A 21,918-nucleotide genomic window follows, 5' to 3' on the forward strand; every position below is an offset into this window, starting at 1 on the left:
TTGCTCAAGATCAAAAAGGAAGTCTGTAGCAGAACAACAACATGACCTGTGCCTTTTCATGTCCTAGTTGTAAACAGGACACCCTCTCACCATATATGAAGTGAGTAAAAACAGTAGGCTGCAGTCCAGCAGTGGGATGGGTTGTGAGGAGGCAGCAGAAGAACTGATCAACGAAAGGTTTATTTCAGAGGTCCTGGGAAGCTTGATTTTTGTATAAAGCATTCACTTTATAAGCATTACATGAGTGTAGTGTTAAGAAGAAGAATATTTATTTCTATTACTTGCAAGTAATTTTAGGTGACTGAAGAACTGTATTTTCTTTGTGAGCAATTGTTACCTCTCAAAAAGAAAAAATATTTCTAAGGTTGCCATTTTCAAGTTGTTGCAATGTTTCAGTTTGTCATTATCTCAGAGAAAAAAAATGCACAGGATTTGATACTTCAACATGTCTTTATGTCAACATCGCACCCAGGAGAATCTCTGCCTGAAAAAAAAAAATACAAATCTTTGTCCTGTGCCCAGAACTCTCCTGAGGGACCAACCCCACATGCCCACACTGAAATCAGTGAGATGTCTATCTGACAACTGCAAGTCTGAAGCCCGGTAAGGCAAATTACTCTTTAGCTGTGGGGCCTAGATTAAAAAAATTGCAAGCCAAAAAATTACCTACTCAAAACACACCCAACAGCACTACTCATTGTCTTCTACAAATCTAAGTCAAATAAAGGCACTTGGTGTTCCTGTTTTCTTTATAAGGCAAAAAAAGAGAGGGAGTCACTCAAAAACAGTTTCAGTGAGTACAAAACATTACTTATACTGTTTAGAAATCACACCATGAAAATCTTAAGTAAACAGTATTTTTTCTTTTCCCAAAATATGCCCTCTAATATTGAAATTAAAACACCTACCACCATTTTCTTCTCCATTATTATTGTTTGTCTCAGCCATTTCAGTGCCATCTAACTCAGATTCACATCCTAAATCCAATGTTCCATCAGTAGGGCATGTTGATTCTTCTTTCTATAGTTAAAAAAGAAAAAGAAAACTAAAATTAACAAGAAAAAATCAATCATCATCCTGCTGCATCTCTGAAAATAGATTACTGCAGTGTACTCTCATGCTTACATTTCAAAAAACAGAATAAAATATGCTTGTGAATTACTTCAGAGAAAGACAAAAAAAACCCCAGACCTTCATGAAACAACTTGCAAAGCAAAAGCAAAAAAGCTATTTTGTGAAGTCATAACATACACTTTTTTAAAAAATGTCAAATAAAATGCAAGATCTTCTACTTTTTTTTTTTTTTAACAGAAACAGACTTGTTTGGCTGTTAAAAATCCTAGTTTTCCTGTTGAGTGTCCGCAATGCTGCAGCAAAACACAAAACCTTTAATGTTTCTTTTCTGCCTTTGCCTGTTTCCTGAATTCAAATAGCCGAAGCAACCTGGAGCTCACAAGCATGGGAGTGATTGTGAATACCTGGATTTGTGCCAAGAATATGTCCCGATTTAAAGAAAAACAACAGCATTTGTTTTAATAAATTAGCAAATGGAGCTTCTGAAAACTATTAATTCAATCTCAGATACAAAATTTTTAGTTATGAGGAGCAGGCAAATCTATATAGTTTTATATTTTTTAAGCCCTTACATCAAATAAGTCTGCCATAAATTACAAAAGATCCTTCCCCCCCAGCCCAAAATTTTAATTGACTACATTTAGACTGCCAAATACATAATCTCACTTTCTTATTTCTCACCTCTGCCTCACATTCCTCCACTCCTATTGTGAAGCCCCTCTAAGTCTGATCATGTATAGCAAGAAAAAATTTCCACCCACAGAAACCATCATATACATACCAAAAAAGAAAAATAAAGACAAAAATGAATAGAAATAGCATAAAGGCAAAATTCTATCACTATAACTATATTCCTTCTCAAAAGCAATGATGCAACCTTTAAATTAAAAGCTGATTTATATTAGACTTGCAAATAATTTTGCACTACTCAAAAATCAAACATTAATACAATTACTTAATGAGAAAGTCAGTGATCCTCTTGAGCTCACTGCTCATAAAACAAAGGCCTTTCTGTGAACAACTATGAAAGAGAAGCATTTTTTTTATAAGCTACATGTTTTTTATACCATATGCCAAATTCAAGAACATGTATATGCTTTCTAGGATAAAACATTCAATGTTTACTTTCATTATAAATCCTTTTAAAAGACATCTGAAAGCAGTTAGAAGGACTATCAGGTCATTTCCTCTCCAAAGAATCTAATCTGTTTACCTTTATATCTATTGAGACATTCATAAAATGGATTAATAGCGCTATGTACTTTCCATATACAAAATTTAAACTTACTTTGAGAGCGTAGAGTCCCGACTTCCCAGGGATTTTGAAGAATGTTCCATCACCTACACGAGTGTTAGTGTGAAGCATTGCATTCAGGCAAGCTAATGGAGAGGTTCCACTGAAAAATAAAATTGTGCAGTCCAAGATTGAGTGCCTCTTGTAAAACTATTCCCTCGGTCTATTTTTTTAAAAACTCATGCTTGCCTGGCTTTTTTTTGCCCCCTTTTTTTTTTTTTTTAATTCTCTCAACCCTGAAAACATCTACATTACAATAACAGGCCAGTTTCAAACTTAATCATATGCATCTGTCCCCTAGGCTTGAGGCAAAAAGTCTGTGAATTATAATTATGCTTTTCTTCATACAGCAACCAGCTCCACATTCTAAGAGAACCAAAGTCCAAATATTTATGTGAAATTACTTCGTAAATAACACCATGAAGCCTCATTTTTAAAATGTTACAGACAATGTGGCTGCTGCACATGAATGATCAAAACAGTACCAAGTTCAAGGGCAGCTGCATCCCATAGGATGAAAGGCAACAAAAGAATAACAAAGAGCCCAGGAAGAACACATTTAAAATTAAAAGTGATGTATAGTTAAGCCTTCTTCTGGCTTAACATGGTCAGCATGCATTACTATACATAAATACAAGCACATTTGCACCTTCTATGAAGCACTGTCTTTTCTAATTAGAGTTGTTTTAGAGATTAAGAGATTGACCTACTCAAGGCAGTAATTGTAATATCACTGTGGAATGCATGTTAAGGGACTTTTTAAAAAGAAACACAACACATTAAGAAAAAAAGAGTACTTGTACAGAGGTGTCTTTGTAATATATGCATGTTTACATCAGAAAAAGAAAGCAAATATTTCTACCCTATCTACACTTAGACTATTCTGAAAAGTTGATCTAAGAAATGGTAGGGAAGAAGGTAGTCATAAATTGCTTTATTTCATTTTAATTTAAAAATTACAGTACAAGATTTATAGATGTACTATCACATCTTTGTCCCCATTTACTGACTAATGTACATGGTGTAGTCAGGGACTGAATCTGAAACTGTGCTTCTTCCCTGGGGTCCCTAGCCTGCACGCACGCTTATCTTTAGCCACGTAAATATATTCCACTTGGTTAAGTGGAACAATGCCTGTGCATTAAATTAAGTGTGTTGCTAAGTATTTCAGGATTAATTATATACTCAACTATAAACCAGGAACAGGGCTTCAAAAGTCCATCAGAAACTACTGTTCTTTATTATGCAATATTATAATACAACATCCAATCTTTGTTAAAAAATGCATGACTGATCGTCTTTTAGAAATAAAATTGGACTGAAATTGTCATCTTTCATATGATTATGCTTTCTGTTGATTTCCATGGCTCTGTTACAACAAAATTCATCCTTACTGTACATGTATTAATTTAATGGCAAGACGGATAGTGTGGTAATTGCTCTTCCAGTAAAAATTAAACTATAAAGTGTCCTCAGGACAGGAAGTCCTGTCCAATATAATGTATTTACTATTGGTCACCTAATGTATCACATTACTACATTTAAAATCAAAAAGTACAGGTAAAAAAGCTGCTTGTTGATAAACACGTCAGATATTTAACAGATATCTATTTTATGAGTATTCTAAATATAATAATGCAATATGAAAATTCTGACAAGTTTTTGTTGTCTTTTTCCCCTACAAATAAAACTAATTCCACATCTGGTTTTGATACAATACTGTAACAGAATACAAAACTAAATATGGTAGAAATATAACGATACTGCTAGCAGTAGCACAGAAAACATTAAGAGATTTCACTGAGTTTAGCGACTACTTAAAACAGTTTTGGAATAAGTAGGATGCTTCTCTTTACACATTTTCCTTATTGTATTAATGTTTGACAAGCAAAGACATAAAGCGTTTAATAGAGCAGTTCTGTTGCGTAATTTCTTCCATGTGTTAACATACATAATGTGAAGTAATTTTGACTCTCACAGTCTTAGATCTTTTTAGTGAAACATTATCACAGATTAAGACTTTCTCTGCAAGACAGAAAGAACTTGCTGACTCTGCAGTGGAAGACAAACTCAATGTATCAACAAGAAACAAAATTGTGTGTGCATGTATGCACGATTTGTATCCTTCTCCTATTCCGATGTAGATATTCTGGACTCCACACTTATTTTTAGATATCATTAACCAATTAAAATGATACAAGATGAATGAACCCAAAATAGAGGATTTGGCAATATCTCATGACCACTACTGTGCTCACAGCAGATATCTTAATCGTCCAAGTCTAGCCAACTGGCAAGTGGACAATAGAAACTATTCTCTGACTTACAAAGAAATCTGTATCAGCTACTGAGCCAAGAAGTACTTTAACTACTGTTACGCTTGTTTCATACAGGTATCTGCAATTCCTAAATAATTTGGCATGCAACCAAAGGGCCATGTCCACCCTTCTTGAAAATTGGACTTGGGTACGTCTATAAGGGGCACAAAACAAACCACATACTTAACTTAAGCTGCAAATGAAATAATAATCTGGACACTGTGGGGTGGGATTTATTTTGAGCTCGCAGCTCAAACTGAAATTCCATGGTGCCCTTTATCACTGCTATTTTGACCCATGTTAACCAATGACTTACCTATTCTTCTGTCAGCACAGGCATCCTTGAAACACTGTATTAAAATTCCCAAATGTTATCCATAAGGGATGCTGGAAATGCTTGCAATACATGCTATCACAACACACAGGACTGCAGTTAGAAAAGCCAGCAATCAAAGAGCCCATGATGCAGACTGATGTCTGAATCATAGAGGAGTTTCTGAGGGATCCATACGACTTATCACACACTTTCTAAATTCTACAGCCTGAGGACATACTCGCTCTGCTCAGAGCTGCCGGCATGTATTAATACAGCAGCCAAGGACTGCCAAATATAAGGCTGAGTATCTCTGAATGTCAAAAATGGCACAGTTTGACCTAAGTTCTTGAAACACTCCAAATCAGTACAACTTTGATTCAGTTAAATCAAATTGGATACGACAATATTCTGCTTTGTAACTTGATATCTGTGAATTTGTAGAGCCATAACATATTTTAAACCAATATGCTGCAAGTTTTGTTGCATAGTCTACATGTGAGGAATATGTTTACCATTTACAGCTTTCAAACGCAGAACTTTCACACTATTTATCATCTTTTGGATGAGATTGCTTTAAACCATTGTGGTATTCTAAAAGTCATTCATACACAGGAGTCACCCTCTGATTTTCTGATTGACCACCCTCTGATTGACCATTTTCTGCTTGTATGTTTATTTTATACACCTATACATCTATACATACATACTAGCAGTATACCCACACCTGCACACTTTCAAATAGATTTAAAAAATGAAAAGTTACTTACTTTCTGTAAAGGTGATATGAAGTTACAACAACCAGCAACATAGGAAAGAGAAAAAAATTATTGATTAGCCTTCCAATATAAAAGTTAATACAATTTGATAATTTAAAAGACATCAGGCATTTCAATGTTTCATAAATGCTCTTTCCCAGGATCACTATAAGTTGGTAGTATTCAGTGGATCCTTCCAAATACAATCAAAAAATTCCTGTACATTATCAAAGCAAGCTTCTCACCCCAACTCCCCCAGTCAAAAGTATCCCCAGTATTTTGTGATTCTGGGCTCCCTCTACTGGTCATGCAGCCGGTGTCACCCAAACCCAAATGCCGGACTACATACACAGTCTCTACATACTAAGCTCTGCAAAAGCATGTAGGGGAAGTATAGATTTCAGTTACTTTCTCCCCTGCCACCCTCCCCCAAACCCTGCAAAAAACTGTAAAAACACCAGTAAAAACATGCCTTACTTTTATATTGTCAACTTCTCAAACACACAGTTTTGTCAGAAAAACCCTGAAAACTTCCATGGTTATACTTTTAATTCTAATGGTCTTTGCCAGACTGCTTGCCAAGAGAAAAAAAAATTATGATCTTGGCAAAAAAAATGTTTTCAATACGGAAAATAAATTGACTAAAGCCAACCTGCCCAGACAATATAGTGTGGCAGACAGTGAAAGTTTCCTGACATTATGCAGACAAGGCACCTCGGGTCCTGCAGCAGGCAGCATTTCAGACAGCCCCCCTGCACGCGGCGTAGCCCCCTCCCAGAGCTTACAAGGGTTACTGATACGTTCCCAAATCGAAAAACTGCTGCAAGAGGAGCACTTAGCTATCGTAAATGTGATCAGTATTTATTTGTTTGAAATCATCTGCTCATTTTATACAGATCCATAAATAGCCACAAGGGAGCAACAATTTTTACTCACTGCTGGAAACAAAGTAAAACCAAAAGGCTTCAGAACGGATTTCTAGACCTGCTATGAAGTCACACAGAATAAAATGTGTTTATAATGCATGTAAGTTACACCCGTTTCAGAGTACACAAGAGTGATAACGGATAAAGAAAATAAAACTTATGAGGGAAGGCTGTAGAAAACACATTTGTGTAGTCCAGAAAACAGAAAAGTAAAAGAAGGCGTAATTGTAATTCTTCAGAAAAATGTAAAAGCCTGTTGAAGTCAATGGAGATAAATGTTCTTCATGGCCAGTGGGGGAAGAAAAAGGAAGTTCACAGATAGTCTAAAAGTGTGAATGTAGCTGTTGATGTTTTAATCAACACCAGAACAGAGCAGGGAAGTTTGTAAAATGACCTTAATCAGAAGATCAAATACATGCCAGTCCTGGCTGGTACATATACTGGAACCTGTCCCAGTGTTAGCGTTTGTATCGAATGATCTCTTGAGCATGCGTCCAGCACTGTATCCTAAGATTATTTATCTCTTTAATAAATCAAAATTTTGTTTAAGCCTGAGGTTAACCGTATACCCTAAGTATACTTCTTCCAACATATACAGCAGTCAGAAATGCTGGAGAATTGACTAGATGTCTAGATGTGCACTGCTTGCTGAAGTGTTTCATAGAGCAACACATGCAGTACTGAATGCCCAGTGTGAGGAAGCCAAAGAAGAAGCTGTCCCACAATCTTCAAGGAGCCGTGTGTCCGTGGTCTTGCTATCATGTGCCAGCAAAATGTCCACACTTGCCTTACCAGATTGTAGCCGTGACCTAGCTTGGGAGTGACACACAAAAACACCAGGAACCTAAGCAGCAATACCAAGACAAGAAGATAGCTGTCCTTTATACCAAGACGACAGGCAAACTGCCGCTGACCGCTCTAGAGCTGCTCTTCCCCTACAGCCATGCTTGACTGAGCTGGCAGTGCTGCAGCAGCTGTTAGCACTGGGGCTGAGGCAAGCTCTTCCAGCCCGGGCTCAGGAGGAAGAACCAGGAGAGGTCCAGTGAACAGAAGACTGAAAAAAAACCCCAACATTTTACTGTATTCAAATGGTACAGGCACAGGATCCTTCCCTTGGCACAGAGGGAAGTAGAGAGCACAGATTAAATGGCTGAAAACAATGCTGATGAGTGCAAGATTTCCTGCCAACCATCTACAAACTTTTCAGCAGTAAAAGCTTCAAGTTAGCCTAAACAAATCAAATCACATGATGATGAAGTCTCCACTGTCTTCCCTGGTTATTTTGTAGATCCCTACATGGGAAGACCGCAAGCAGTATATTTGCTTTTTCATCCAATGTTAAATACAGACTACATGTTCCAGGTAAAATTTCATTCAGAGTCATCCTTCTTCCAATAGACAGCAAAATCATATTAATCCAAACTAAACCAATTTAAATTATCAAACAGAAAACTTGATTTGAACAATCAATTTAAATCTTGCTTTTGAATTTTTTCCAGTTATTTTCCTATTGCAAGGCTAATTCATTCCTTGCTTGAAATGATTAAAATACCCCAATCAGCAAATAAATAGAGCTTTAATGTAATATTACTTTTTGCTAATCGGGAGACTATAAATGTATTCAGCAATTATCTAACTTAACTTACAAAAATTAATCTAAGTCGTATTTTATGATGTTAAAATAACAATGACAGCTTATTTACTAAATCATTACAAGTGTACTTATTTCTGTTAAGTCATTTTTGAAAAGAAACTGGAATTTGATTAAAAGATTGGCTTTTAAATGCTGAATGAAAATACACTAGATGTGTTGAATATAAAAGGAAAAAAGGGAGACTTTTCAAAATATTACATATCCAACATAATTTATTAAACAATAAAAACATTATCTTTTAGTATGTAGGTAGTACGCAGCTAATGAACCATCTACTATTTTTATATAAAGACTAGTGAAACTGTAGAGCTGGTAGATCTCAGCCTCACACACAAAGTTTTTACTCAAAAACTGAAACAAGAAAAAAAGCATTTTACTTTTTGAACTTCCAATCAGCTTCTTAATTTTAAAGGGACTACTAATGAGAACTACAGAAAATACTCGATACCTACAGTCGGTGCGACTGTCAAAACTATTTATGTTCTGAAGTCTTAACCACTTAAATAATAAAGTCATAATAAATAAAGTCTTAAGCCTTAAACAGTTTTTTGCTAAAGTTTTATAGGACTTGAAGTGCATACAGGTAGAATACTATTTATACAGTTTGAATAAACTATACTTAAGGTTTATTCCTAATATAAGCTCTCCCAATTGAATCTTTAAATGTATTTTAAAGGATTAAAAGAAATTTCTTGAAATAAATATATATAAAGTTTATTTTTAATCAATTTTATCCATGTTAGCCAAAATTAACATCAGTTGTGTTCTCATTTGGGCAGCACCCTAAAGAAACTTTTACATCTCTGGTCCTACTTATATTTCACACATGGCACCTGACTTTCAGCCTTCGAATGTCACAAACATGGCTACTATTCTTGAGCAGAGCAAGTAAGCCAGAAAGCTCACAGCTATCAGGCAACAAGACAGACTAGTACAGCTGATTTGACCATAGTCTCACAGACTGCAAACAAATCCCAGAAGATGATAGGGAAAAAGCCCCATTATATATTCTACTGACCGCTTCATACTCAACCTTCATATAGATTTATTGTTTTTCTAAACCAGATGAAGATAGAGGCAAGAATATTATTAGTATGATGGAAAAAACAAGGACCAGTACAGACATGCTAAAACGTAGCTGTCATAGATACCTTGTGTCTGTCTCACAAGCTAGCAGAACCTACCTATCAGCTTTCACTGAAGTTAACCAAAGTAGTGAATCCCAAATATCTAAAGCAGAAGAACGTAGCGATGAACTTGAGCCTTGCCCTTTGTAGCTTGCGAGGGAGTTACAAGCAGCTGGAATCACAGTTGACTAAAGCGTCTGATATATCACCAAGAAACTGAGTCTTTTCATTGTCCTTCAAATCTGAAATAATCTGGAGCAATACTGGAGATAAATTCAACGTGGATACTAAATTCAAGCCAGGTATCATGAAAGTGTAATTTTTGCATTCCTTAACAGGAAATCTCATTTACAAAGTCACCTAGTCTGGTTTTACATTTTGAATTCACCAAACCTGGAGTCAGGGAAGGAACTGGAAGCGAAGCTGCTTTCACAGAACTAAGAGGTGTGTTCTCTCTCTTATCAGACCACCTCTGAAGCATTAAACAACGCTGTCTTTCCTTGGAGGAGTGGCAAGCAACCACCCAGAGACACACACAAAGATTATTCAAGTCTTTTGTGAAAGGATATACATAATAAACAAATATTGGAGATTATGCCACAATCCTTAAGACCTATTTCTACCACTCCTAGGATCCTCCTAATGAACCAGTCTCCCTCTGGGCCTTTTGTACATCTACATACAGCCATTGTGTGCAGTGATTACGTGACATAAGCACACACGATAAAGCACAAACGTAGTAAACCTCTAGTAAACCTCTAGCCATATGTCACCATGTAGAAACCAAGGCGGACAAGTAAATGAAACTGCTAGCTGAAGGCGAACGTGACAAAAAGACAGGGGAAGCTGGTAAGAAAAGGTTATTTTGTTTCTTTGTTTAAGAGTTTGCCAGACTGGTTGCATTCACCCACAGTCAGTCACAAATGACTAACCGGTCACACAACCTAAGATGATACTTGGGTTTCTTGGTAAAGCAAGGCTCTCATGCATGACTACCCATAAATATTTATTCCTCTCAGTAGCTAAGAGTTTGGCTCGCTTTTGCAAACGATGGTACAGACTTCGGTTTTTTCACATCTTAGCTGTATTGCAGCACTATGGTATATCTGATCTTTCTTTTTTTCCTCAGAGGTAAAGACTACTGAAAACATATCAGATCTGCCCTCTGCTCTGTACAATGGCCTTTGATAGACATTTCAGTCAAATTCAGCATTTCCACCCTTACCTTTAGACCACTCTGTGGTCTGAAGCCAGGGTATATGAAGTTCTGGTACCCTACAACACTGATAATGAATCTTTTTCATATCTAGAGCAAACTGTATTGTATCTCCTGGTGCTGGCAGCCTGGGAAAACTTCTCATGGTGTCAAACCTGGTGACAATAGCCACAGTAATGTTCCAGAAAAAAAAAGAAATTGAGTTTATCTGTGGTGAAACCAGAGCTTTATTACAACTCATCTAAAACAATAAAATGAAAAGCCCTGGGAACAAAAGTTCATCGCAAATCTCAGTACTCATTAAGCCAGTGAGTCTTTTTCTTTTTTTTTTTTTTAAACCATTTTCTCTCACAAGAAAGCCTTTACATGCAAAAGTTCCAGAACTTGTGTAAAATTCAAAAGTGTTCCTGAACAGAATTTTGTAGAGTTGTTGCCATGGATTTTCTCCGAAAATATTTTTTTCTTCAAAAAAATGTTGCAGGAAAAATTTCCTATGGAGATAAAAATTTACTCTAGGTTTATAATGTATTTGAAAACAAGATGCTAGCAGTATAACAGGTAAATTTGAGAAGAAAAAATAAAAAGCGCACAAACATATCATACCAATGCCACATTATACACTGCAGACAGAAAGATACAAACATGCTTTCCTGAAATTTAAATACCCCTACCCATTATTTTTGCTGATTACCCTTGCCCTTTGTCAGCCACGCCTCTGAGTGGGTCTCCCTGAATATCTTGAATGTTCTGAAAAGTATGCTTGAAACACCATGACACCTCTTTAAATGATATTCACATATGGCAACAAGCATTCCTCGACCAGAAAGGAAATGAGAATACAAGTTTTATAGAGAATGTTTACACTTTTCTGTGTTCCCTAACACCTGGGAAAACCCCAGGTTTTTCTTCTGTGTGAAGAAAAACCTCAAAGAAAGGATATATAGTAAATGCATCTCTGTACTTTGAATCCTTACCATTTTGATAGATGTAGTACAAATAATACAAGAAAAAAGCAATGCTAACAAAAAAGAAAAAAAAAGGCCTTTTGAATGTGTTTTTGAAAGACACAGGCAAAGATTAAAGAGTACCTTTTGAAATAATCCTAAAAGAAAAATGTTTCGGAAAGAAAATTATCCCAAAGGATCAAGAATCAGCGTGCGTCAGGGATGGTCATAACAGCTAAGGTGTCCTCTGGACTGAGAACACCCTCCTCATTCAACATCACTTGAAAGAAACTATTTGATTTCTTTATGTAACAAATTCTTATACTGGTTAAATAATACAGTTCTCTCTGACAGCTAGTTACTATTCAAGAATATCTGTTTTTTCTTTTCTCTTTTAATAAAATATTTCCATTTAATAGTTTTAACTGATTTCATTAAAAAACTGTAGTACATTTTTCATTTTCTACTCTAATACCAATGATCACCATGAAGGACAAAATTATAAAGAAAGGAAAAAAATGAATTCCTGCCACATGAAAGGAACTCTGGAGTGGAGGTTAAAAAATAGCTTTCTTAAAGAAACCATGGTTTTGATATATATGATGTCTTATTTTAGTATCAGATTTCACAGCCCCTTGTGGGTTTTAAATACATATGTTTAGAAAAATGAAGTAATGACTGTGCTACAATCAAAAATGTACTAAACCCAAGAAAAACATCGCCACAAAATTCGCAATGTATAAAATGAAAAAAACCACCCCACCCTTTCACATATTTTTGGCTTCAAGTTGGGTGAAGCTCACTCCTCAGAAAAAAAATTAAGGTGGAAAGTAAAGTGACTATGCTGAACAAGACATAGTCAGTAATCACCGAATGCCTTTTGGCCTCTAAAATTTAATCATCCTACACAAGGGACCTCTCTGAAGTTATCCCAAGTTCTCTTGTTTAATTTGGCTTGTTAATTGGCCACTGTCCACAACTTTCTCTGTAGTGCTTTAAGAATATCTTGTGTCTGTTACTGAGATATAACTGGTTAGTCAAATGCAAAATAAAAAATACACCCCCCCCCAAAAAAAAAAAAAAGTTACAGCTATTTTTAAGAATATTCAGCGCCACCAAGGTTCACACACTCATATAATCGTAGCCTAATTTACATTGGAAGGAATTTCCAGAAGTCATCTAGTCCAACCTCCTGCTCAAAGCAGGGCCACTTGGATCTGGGCCTTGTCCAGTCAAGTTTTGTGCAATCTCCAAGAATGGAGACTTCACAGCCTCTCTGGACAACCTCCTCCTGCACTTAACTGCTCTCACTGGGAAAGTATTTTTCTTAGTATCAAATCAGAATTTTCCATGTTCCAATTTGTGCCTGTTGCCTCTCATTCTTTGCTTCTCATGCTGTCACTGTGCAACCTCCAAGAAAAGCCTGGCTCTGTTTTCTCTACACCCTCCCATTAGTGAGCTGTGGACTGCCATGGGATCCCCCTGAGCCTTCTCTTCTCCTCTGTGAACAAGCCCAGCTCTCTCAGCCTTCCCTCATACATCATATGCTCTAGCCTCCAGCCATCTTGGTGAACCTCCACTGGACTCACTCTGGTGTATCAATCTCTTTCCTGTACTAGGGGGCCCAAAACTGGACATGGTACTCCAGAAGTGGTCTCACAAGTGCTGAACAGAGGGGAAGGATCAGTTCACTTGGCCTGCTGGCCATGCTCCTGCTAACACAGCCCAATATGGGCTTGGCCTTCTTTGCTGCAAGGGCACATTACTGGACTTCCATCTGGCTTGTTAACCGTCAGGACTCCCAGGTCATTTTCTGCAAAGCTGATTTCTAGCCTGTTAGCCCCCAACCTGTACTGCTGCATGGGTTACTACGCCCAGATGAAGGAGTTGGCTCTTGCCTTTGTTGAATTTGATGAGGTTCCTGTTAGCACAATTCTCTGCTGTCTTGATCCCTCTGAACAGCCGCCCAGTCTTCCGGTGTACCAACCGCTCCCTCCAGTTGAGGATCATCTCCAAACTTGCTGAATGTGCACTCTGTCTTGCTGTCCAGGTGTTTAATAGCAACATTCAAAAATAACAGCCTCAGTATCAATGCCTGAGCAACACCACTTAGTAACTGGTCACCAACTGGAGTTAACACCTTTGATCAAAACACTTTGGGCCCTGCAGCCCAGGCAAATTTCCATCCACCTTATAGTCCATTTACCAAGTTCCTATCTCAACAATTTGACTGTGAAGATACTATGGGAAATGATGCCAAAGGTCTTGCTAAAGTCAATGTAAACAACATCCACTGCTCTCCTCTCACGCACTGAACCAGACATCTGATCATAGAAAGCGAAAAGGCTGGTCAGGCATGATTTGCCCTTGGTCATTCATATTGGCTTTCTGCCACGCTTGCTGGACTTTCTGCGCATTGGAATGGGCCATTCTCATTCACCAAGGAAGATAAAACAGCTTTCCTGGGCCCTTTTGTCCATAGTCTGATGATCAACCATGGCCAAGGCAGTCATCAACCTTCACACCTTCAATCAGTTCTTCCTTGTTCATGTATAACAAGTTCAGGACATCATGTCGCTTAGTTGGTTCATCAGTCACCTGCATCAAGAAACTGACTTTCAGGAATGTCCTGGCTTGCTTGCATCCCTCACAACTACTATGGCCTGCAATAATTGCAAGGCCCCCAGCAACTACTTAAAGGCCTCATCTACTTCTTCTTGGCCAGATGGTCTGCAGCAGATGCCTACCACAACATTACTCATGTCATTCTGACCTCTGATCTCTCTCTTAAAGCGCTTGACAGGCTCACTACTGTGCACTCCCACCCCTCCTTTGCATGCACTGCCCCTCTTTGCCAGCCTGTATCCATCCATTTATCCACAGCAGCACTCCATTGTGTGAACTATCCCACCATGTCTTTGTAACCCTAAGGAGCTCTGCAAGTGCGCACAGACTTGCAATTCCTCCTGCTTGTTTCCCATGCTCTGTGCATTTGTGTACAGGCACTTGAAATGGACACCCCAGTCATACTGCCTGCATAAGGGAAATGCAAGGTTTCTCCAGTCATGTTGTTCCCCAGACACTTCCTCAATGTTCCCCATGCCTTCACTTCTCTTCAAATTGCAGCAACCCTCCCATTAAGTAGCTACTTCAAAGCCCTTCAGAAAAGGTTACTGAGACTGCCAGCGAAGATGCCCCTGTCACACTCCATCTCATGGATCCTGTCCCTGTTCAGCAGTCCTTATTTCTCAAAGAGGGTACCGTGGCTTTGCCTGTGACACCAGACATGCAGCTACACTTTGACTTGAGGGATGTGCCCTCTGCCACCCGCGCACTTCCTCCTCACTGGCAGGATTGAGATAAACACCACCTGGGCATTTGTGCTCTTCACCCTTGCTCACAGGGCTCTGCAGTCATTTTTTATATACTTGGGCTCACCCCAGCAGTATCATGGTGGCCACATGGATGAACAGCAAGGGGTGAAGTCTGAGGGCTGGACAAGCCTCAGATATGTCCATCTGCAACACCTGTGATTCAAGTACCCAACAAGAAGTAAAGCTCCAGCTATAGCAAGTACACCAGGTTAGCAGATGGGTGCCTCTGTCTCTGTCAGGATATGGTCTCAAGTAACTGTCACCCTCCTTTTCTTCTTCATGTACACATTTGGCTGAGCCTCAGCTGGCTCTGTTGTCTCCCCTGATAATCTTGCTCACCTCCTTCCAGGGCACTACACCTATCCTTCTCTGCAGGCAGAGAATATTCCTTCTATTGCCAGAAGTCATAAATTTCCAACTTCCCAATCGTAGGAGTCTCTATCCACAGCTCGTTTGAATATAATGTCTATCTCCCTCTACTTCACATCACAGAGCTTGGGTTCTTGCCTCTGCAAAGATCCTGTTGATCTCCTGTTTGTCCCCTCTCATGCCACACAGTCTACTCATCTCCTCCCAGAGCTCCTTCACCTGACAACTCAGCACCTTGACCAGAGTGCACTTCCCATGGGTGAGGCCACAGCCCTCCCCAGTGCAAGTCCTAGACCCAGGAGAGAAGCCCATGACCTGGAGTTCTCTTTGGGCCAAGGCCTCTGATATACCAGGAACAGTTGCTGGTGACCATGCCCTACAGCACATCAGTACCATCACTGCACAGTCCTAACCAGTCCCACATTGTGCTAATATTCTGCATCCCATTGTGCCCCTCTTGTACTAACTGCTGTGATAACCACTAGGTCTCTTAGCTCCTTCTGTTTCCTGGGCTGTGGGAGCTGCACTCTTGCCCACCACTTATACAGCTACTCCTCAAGCATTCATCAAACAGGTGCTTGACACCACTTGATCAACAGTCAGCTGAAGACAAAATACATAGGTAGTCCACAACCAGCAAGTAGCCAGCAAAAGCTGTCTGTAGGAGCTGACAGAGGCAAATGACTCCATAGCCTGGCCCTGACCTGCAGCAGCAAGCCACCAAAGTTCCCAGAAGCAGGAGCTCCCAGAAGATTTTCCCTGAAGCTTCCTGGAGAAGCCTGGAATCCACTGCAACTGCTAGCCTCTGATTAGCTGCCTCTGCTGGAGATCTGCAACAGAGTGACAAAATGTACCACAAAAGAACAACGGGACTTCTGAGCTGCTGCACCACCCACAGAGGAAGCCCATGCAGCATCTGAAAGTAGCTTCATTAACTCTGTTGCACAGTGAAAAAGGGAAAAGGCGGCAGAACAAAGTGTTGCCAGAAAACCACTGTGGGCCAGGTCTAGCTCAGAAGGCTGAGCAGGACTCCTACTTTATCATGCTATACCAGGAACATAATCCTGATGCAGTCACAGCTTCCAGCCACATTCCTCCCCAACTGATCAGAAGAATCTCCAGCCTTTCTTACCAACCACAGCAGGGGCTTTTGTTACCACAGCTGTGTCAGTGACAAGACACCACCCTGCAGTTATACCAGCGATAGTGCATCTGTGTACCTGTATGTAAGGCAATGGAGCAGCTTCTGCTTTCACCAAGGTTTGCACCAAGATTAATACTGGGCTTATGTCACTTTCAGCCAGCTCTGCCACTCAAAGCAGCAGCTTGAGCGGCTTCCCTCTAAGGCAGACCACGTGTTCCTGCCTCCATGACATGTTCTCCCTGCCTCCATGACATGTTCTCCCTGCCTCCCCTGCCCCTCCTTTTTTTTTTTTCCTTTAAATCTTGATTATTTCCCCAAACAGCCATGTGAATGCTTGTGCCAGCAGCCAGGGAGGTGGGCAGCCCAGAACAGGAAAAGCAGCTTGGAGAGAGCGGGATTATTCTTTCGGCTGCAATATTGGTTTACAGTAACTGGAGAAGGATGGCCTCAGACTGACACAACTGGTTCCCATTTCAGACTCCTCAGAGCAAGGCCTGTATTTCACCTTTTGTCAGTAACGCAACATGCTCCCTCCAGCCGCTCCTGAACCTACATGCCAGATGCAGCTGGCTCGCCTGAGCTGTAACCCCTTGGGTTGCTACATCTGGCACGAGAAGACGCAGAGGAGGGGAGAGGCGGAGGTACCACCCTGCTGAGGAAAGCAGAATTACCAAGCTTGAAGGAGCCCCACACCCCCACATGTTCTTCCACTCAAGCCTAATGTCATGTCCCTGCTCTCTCATGTGATTTCAATGCAGTTTTCCAGTCGTTGCCATTAAAACCAATTGCAAGTAAATTTATAAAATTAGAATAAGTGCTTACGTATAGACATCTCCTTCCACCTTCCCCCAGTAACGAAAAGAAAACACAAGAGGCAAAACACAACATGCTGTTAAGACCTATTAGAATTAAATTTTTAAAGGTAAGCATATTTCAGAGAAAAGGCTTAAATTGTGGCAGTATTTAACCATTTAAAGGAAATAACCAACAAGTACTGCTGAGCAAAGTTCGCTGACTACTGTACAGTTTAAAACTATTGCTTGTATTTTACGAGAATTATGGGTTTCTTTTTCACTTCAGAAGTCTTTAAATCTTGAATATGTCACTCGATGTTGAGCTACCAGACTGTAATATGAGATTACTTTATTAAATAATATTTCTCCCTGATAGAAAGGACAGCATTAAAACAAATTGCTATGCTGAACTTAAGTGATTTATTTTTCTTTCTTTACTCTCACTAGCAAAAATCTTATTGAGTTAGCCTAATTAAATTTTTTTATTAACTTTGACCATTCTTAAAAATTGACACATGCCAACATGCTGGCCTGCCGGAGTTTGTTACGTTGTGCCATTTCAGCCACACCATCCATCTGCCTAAGTAATCAATTTTTCAAATCAGTGAGAAAGTTTTTAATGCATATTACAATTTCTATCGAAATTTTTACCTGGAAAGAATGTATCTATTAATTGAATGGCAACACTGAAACCACCAAAGCAGAGTTATTTTAATTTAAGGATTTTACAGTTTTTACGTGATGGAAAGTAATTTCCAGGGTCTCGGTTACCACACAGCAGTACCACGTACAAGCTCTCCCAGTCAGTTAAAAATTTTAAATTTGCTGCTAACAGCATTCGGTTACAGATTCCTCAGTCACAGTGGACTTGCTTGGACTTGTTTCCTTTTTATTCTTTCTTTTCTCTCATTTTCCTTTCTGGCTCCTGTTCTTTCCTTTCTCTTTCTTCTCTCTCTTCTCTTTTCTCTTCCTCTTTTTCTCTTTTCTTCCTCTCCTTTTCTTTTTTCTCGCCTTTTCTCTCTTCTGCCTTTCATTTCTCTTCTTCTTTCCCCCTTTTCTCTTCTTTCTTTTGTATCTTCTCTCCCTCCCTCTGTTCGCCTCTCCCTTCTCATGTTCTCTCCTTTCTGCTTTTTTATCTTACTTTTGTCTTCTCTTTTCTTTCCCTGTATTTATTTTCTCTTCTTTCTGCTTTTTTCTTTCCTCTCTTTTCTCATTCTTTCCTCTTTTCTCTGTTTTCTTTTTCCTCTTTTCTTTTTCATTCCTCTTCTCTCTTCTTTTCCTTCTCCTTTCTGTCCTCTTTTCCTGCTCTCTTTTTTCTTCCCTTTTCTCTTTCTTTTCTTTATCTTCTCTTACCTCTTTCATTCCTCTCTCTCTCTCCCCCCCCCTTGCTTTCTCTTTCTTTCCTCTTGTGGTGGGTTAGCCTTGGCGAGCAGCCAAATGCCCACCCAGCCACTCACTGCCCCTCCTCAACAGGAAACAGGGAGAAAAGGGGATGAAAAAGCTCATGGGTTGAGATGAAGACAGGGAGATTGCTTACCAGTTACCATAAGAGGAGAAACAGACTTGATTTGAGGAAAATTAATTTATTGCAAATTAAAATAGATTTTAATTTAATAGATGGGTAGAGAAATACAAAGACAAAAAAAAATTAAAACAACAGCTCCCTGCTTCCAAGCTCAACTTTCCTCCCTCAGTCCCCATTCCTCTACCTCCCCCTCACTGAGAAGCACTGAGGGATGGGGGGATTACAACCAGTCCATAACAGCTCCTCTCTGCTGCTACTTCCTCCTCACACTTCTTGTCTGCTCCAGCCTGGGCTCTCCATGGGCAACAGCTCCTTCAGGAAATACCCAAACATTTCAGCGTGGGGTCCTCCACAGGCTGCAGGGGAATTTCTGCTCTGGCACCTGGAGCACCTCCTCCCCTCCTTCTTCTCTGACCTTCTCTGACTACTGTTTCACACTCTCTTTTTTACCCTCCTCTTCTGCCTGAGTGCTCATTTTGCCCTTTCTTAAATGTTACCACAGAGGCACGGCCATCTTGGCGGCTGGGCTCAGCAGTGCCCTGCGGTGGGTCTGTTGGAGCCGGCTGGAACCGGCTGTGTCTGACCCGGGGCAGCCCCAGCCTCTCCTCACAGAGGCCGCCCCTGCAGCCCCCCGCTGCCAGCCCCTTCTCATGTACACCTCTTCTTTTCTTTCTCTCTTTTCCTTTTCTTTCATTTCCCTTTCCTCTCTCCTTTCTCTTTCTACTCCTCCATCTTCTATCTTCTCTCCCTCTCTCTTTTTCTCTCTTCCTCTCCTCCCTTTCTCGTTCTTCTTTCTCACTCTTCTCTCATTCTCTTTTGCCCTCCCCTCTCTCTCCATCCTATAACATCCTATTCTGACAAAAGAATCATACTTCTTTTAAAGCAGAAGTATAAAATAATAATAAACTTTTTTATTAAAAAAGAACAACTGAAATCACTAATTTTCATTTTTGTTCATTTCTATTGAAAACAAAGAAAGCGTATCATATCTTATTCCTTCTCACTCACAAAAACTCAAGGAAATCTCCACAGCTTTTTTTTCTTTGTTTCTTCTCCCCAGTTTTCAATTAGGGCATGACTTCTAACTGAAGGAATTTAGAATTTTGAAACTAAATGTCGAATTCTAGGATAATTACGCAAAAGTGTCATGTTTATTTTTAGCATCCAAAACATTGTATCCAACCCAAAAAGACAAAAAGGAAGTTAGAACATATGAGAATGACCTATTTCTACATCTTCAGTTCACACTCAATGGACAAAAAAAAATTTCTAAAATCTATTGTATCATGTGAAAGAATGAATGGAAAGAAACATTCCTTCCCTTACAAAAGATTTTTCTCAATATTCTTGTATTTGAAGAGTAATTCCGCACCTGAGAATGTTTTACACAACCACCAATACAGGCAGAAAAATCAAACTGATATAAAGAATAAGGAAGCTGGGGGTAAACACAAATAAATAAAAATTACATCCAAAAGCAAATTACTGTTTTCTAGTAATATTTATTCCTACAAAAATACTTTGTAAGCAAGATGAGAGTTTCACACTTTACATTAAAATAAATGTAACTACTACAACTTTGCTGACTAATAAGTGTCCATTATATCCTTAAAATATTTTTGTTAAGAGCTCTTACCTGTAAGGAAAGCCTGAAAATAAATACAGAATGCGCAATCACAGTACATCCTGTACCTTTAAAAATAACAGCAACATATGATTTATTGTATTGGGTCAAATTAAAATATTTGGGTGGATGTGAAATGTTTAAGTTATATTTGTTGTACATAAGGGAGTTTAACTTGGCAAAACAGCATAGCAAAAGGTTCTTTCCCTCCCTCAAAGGACCGAGCAGATACTTTTATTTTTGTGTTTTAACTTAATCCAGCTGTTACAACTCATACTATTAGTAGATCTCCTTATTCTTTTTTGACTTACAACAGCTCATTAAGTCTGGAACTGAGAGACTTAAGTTTCTATTTAACTTATAACTAAAAGTCAATCTAATTTCAAAATGTCACAGACAATGTTTTAAAATTCTAACAATAGTAAACATCAAATAATTTGTAAAAACAAATCATTGATAACTAAAATAAAAGTTTTAGACTGGCCATTCTTGATAGGCACATCATTCCATCTGAAAGGAAGCTTGATTCTGCTGAAGTCATTAATAAAGTCCCTTTGAATGTAGGGCTGAGACACACACATATACAAAGAAAGAGCCAAAGAAACGTAACATAATGTGGCATCACAAACAAAATTCAGTCTTAGCCAGAAATTGTTTTCTGTTAGTCCTGATCAGTGTGTCTAGATATTTTTAATAAAGATTTAATGTTATATTTACCATTAATTCAATTGACAGTAGCAATCATGCCATGAATTCCTGGATTGTAAACCTGGGCACAAATAATCTTGTATCACTACTACTTTAGTTTATACAGTTCAGTACATCATCTGACTGAATGATATTTTGATGCAAATGTTTACATTAATATCCTTAAGCTACTACTACAAACAGAGAAAGGTTAACAGTTGGATTGGGTTTAGTGGTGTTGGTTTTGGATGAAGGGGACAAACAGTTAAGAGTATACATACAGTTTGAAACTGCCTAATTTTCAGTGGCCAAGAAAAGATTCCCTGACTGAAAGCAAGCAGTCTTTAAAAAAAACAAAACAAAAAAACAACTTCCTGCTTGTCATATATTCTTAAAGATTTCTTCTCAAAAAGTTCCTTGCTGTCCTTTATAGGTCATACTTTTTTTCCTTTGTGATTATTGTAGGGGGCACATGTTATTTTTGAACCATATTTGATAATGGCTACCTAAGTATTTAGCAGTCTATAAAACAAAAACTCCAGGTGTATTGGTAACATAAGAAAGGAAGCAATAACAAGTAATGGGGGCCATTTGCAAGAGAAAATAATTGTCTCAACCCCATGCTTGTTTTATTTTGTTTGTAAACGAAATATAAAAGCATGCAAGTGAAGCTGTTTTAGAATAGTATATCTTGATAGATTCCTGATAGCAGATAAACAGATCGTAAGCAAGCTTACTGAAACATACAAAAGATACAGCAGTAGATATAGATGCTAC

The 21,918-nt window shown here is 38.7% G+C and overlaps 1 protein-coding gene across 3 annotated transcripts in view; it reads right to left on the bottom strand.

The window, feature by feature from the left end:
* Window positions 1–21,918, bottom strand: part of ASXL3 (ASXL transcriptional regulator 3) — a 131,371-nt gene that overhangs the window by 72,236 nt on the left and 37,217 nt on the right. For 2 of the 3 annotated variants that reach the window (XM_072852551.1, XM_072852550.1), the window contains exons 1-2: window positions 2,363–2,467; window positions 909–1,020 (exon numbers count right to left, since the gene is read on the bottom strand). In XM_072852551.1, coding sequence (XP_072708652.1) covers window positions 909–1,020; window positions 2,363–2,440 — 190 coding nt within the window. In that variant the 5' untranslated portion in view covers window positions 2,441–2,467. Of the gene's footprint in view, window positions 1–908; window positions 1,021–2,362; window positions 2,472–21,918 lie in introns of those variants that run through there. The other variant, XM_072852556.1, reaches the window with a different exon arrangement.

Source organism: Ciconia boyciana, chromosome 2 (assembly GCF_034638445.1).
Source record: "Ciconia boyciana chromosome 2, ASM3463844v1, whole genome shotgun sequence".
Classification (NCBI taxonomy): Eukaryota; Metazoa; Chordata; class Aves; order Ciconiiformes; family Ciconiidae; genus Ciconia; species Ciconia boyciana.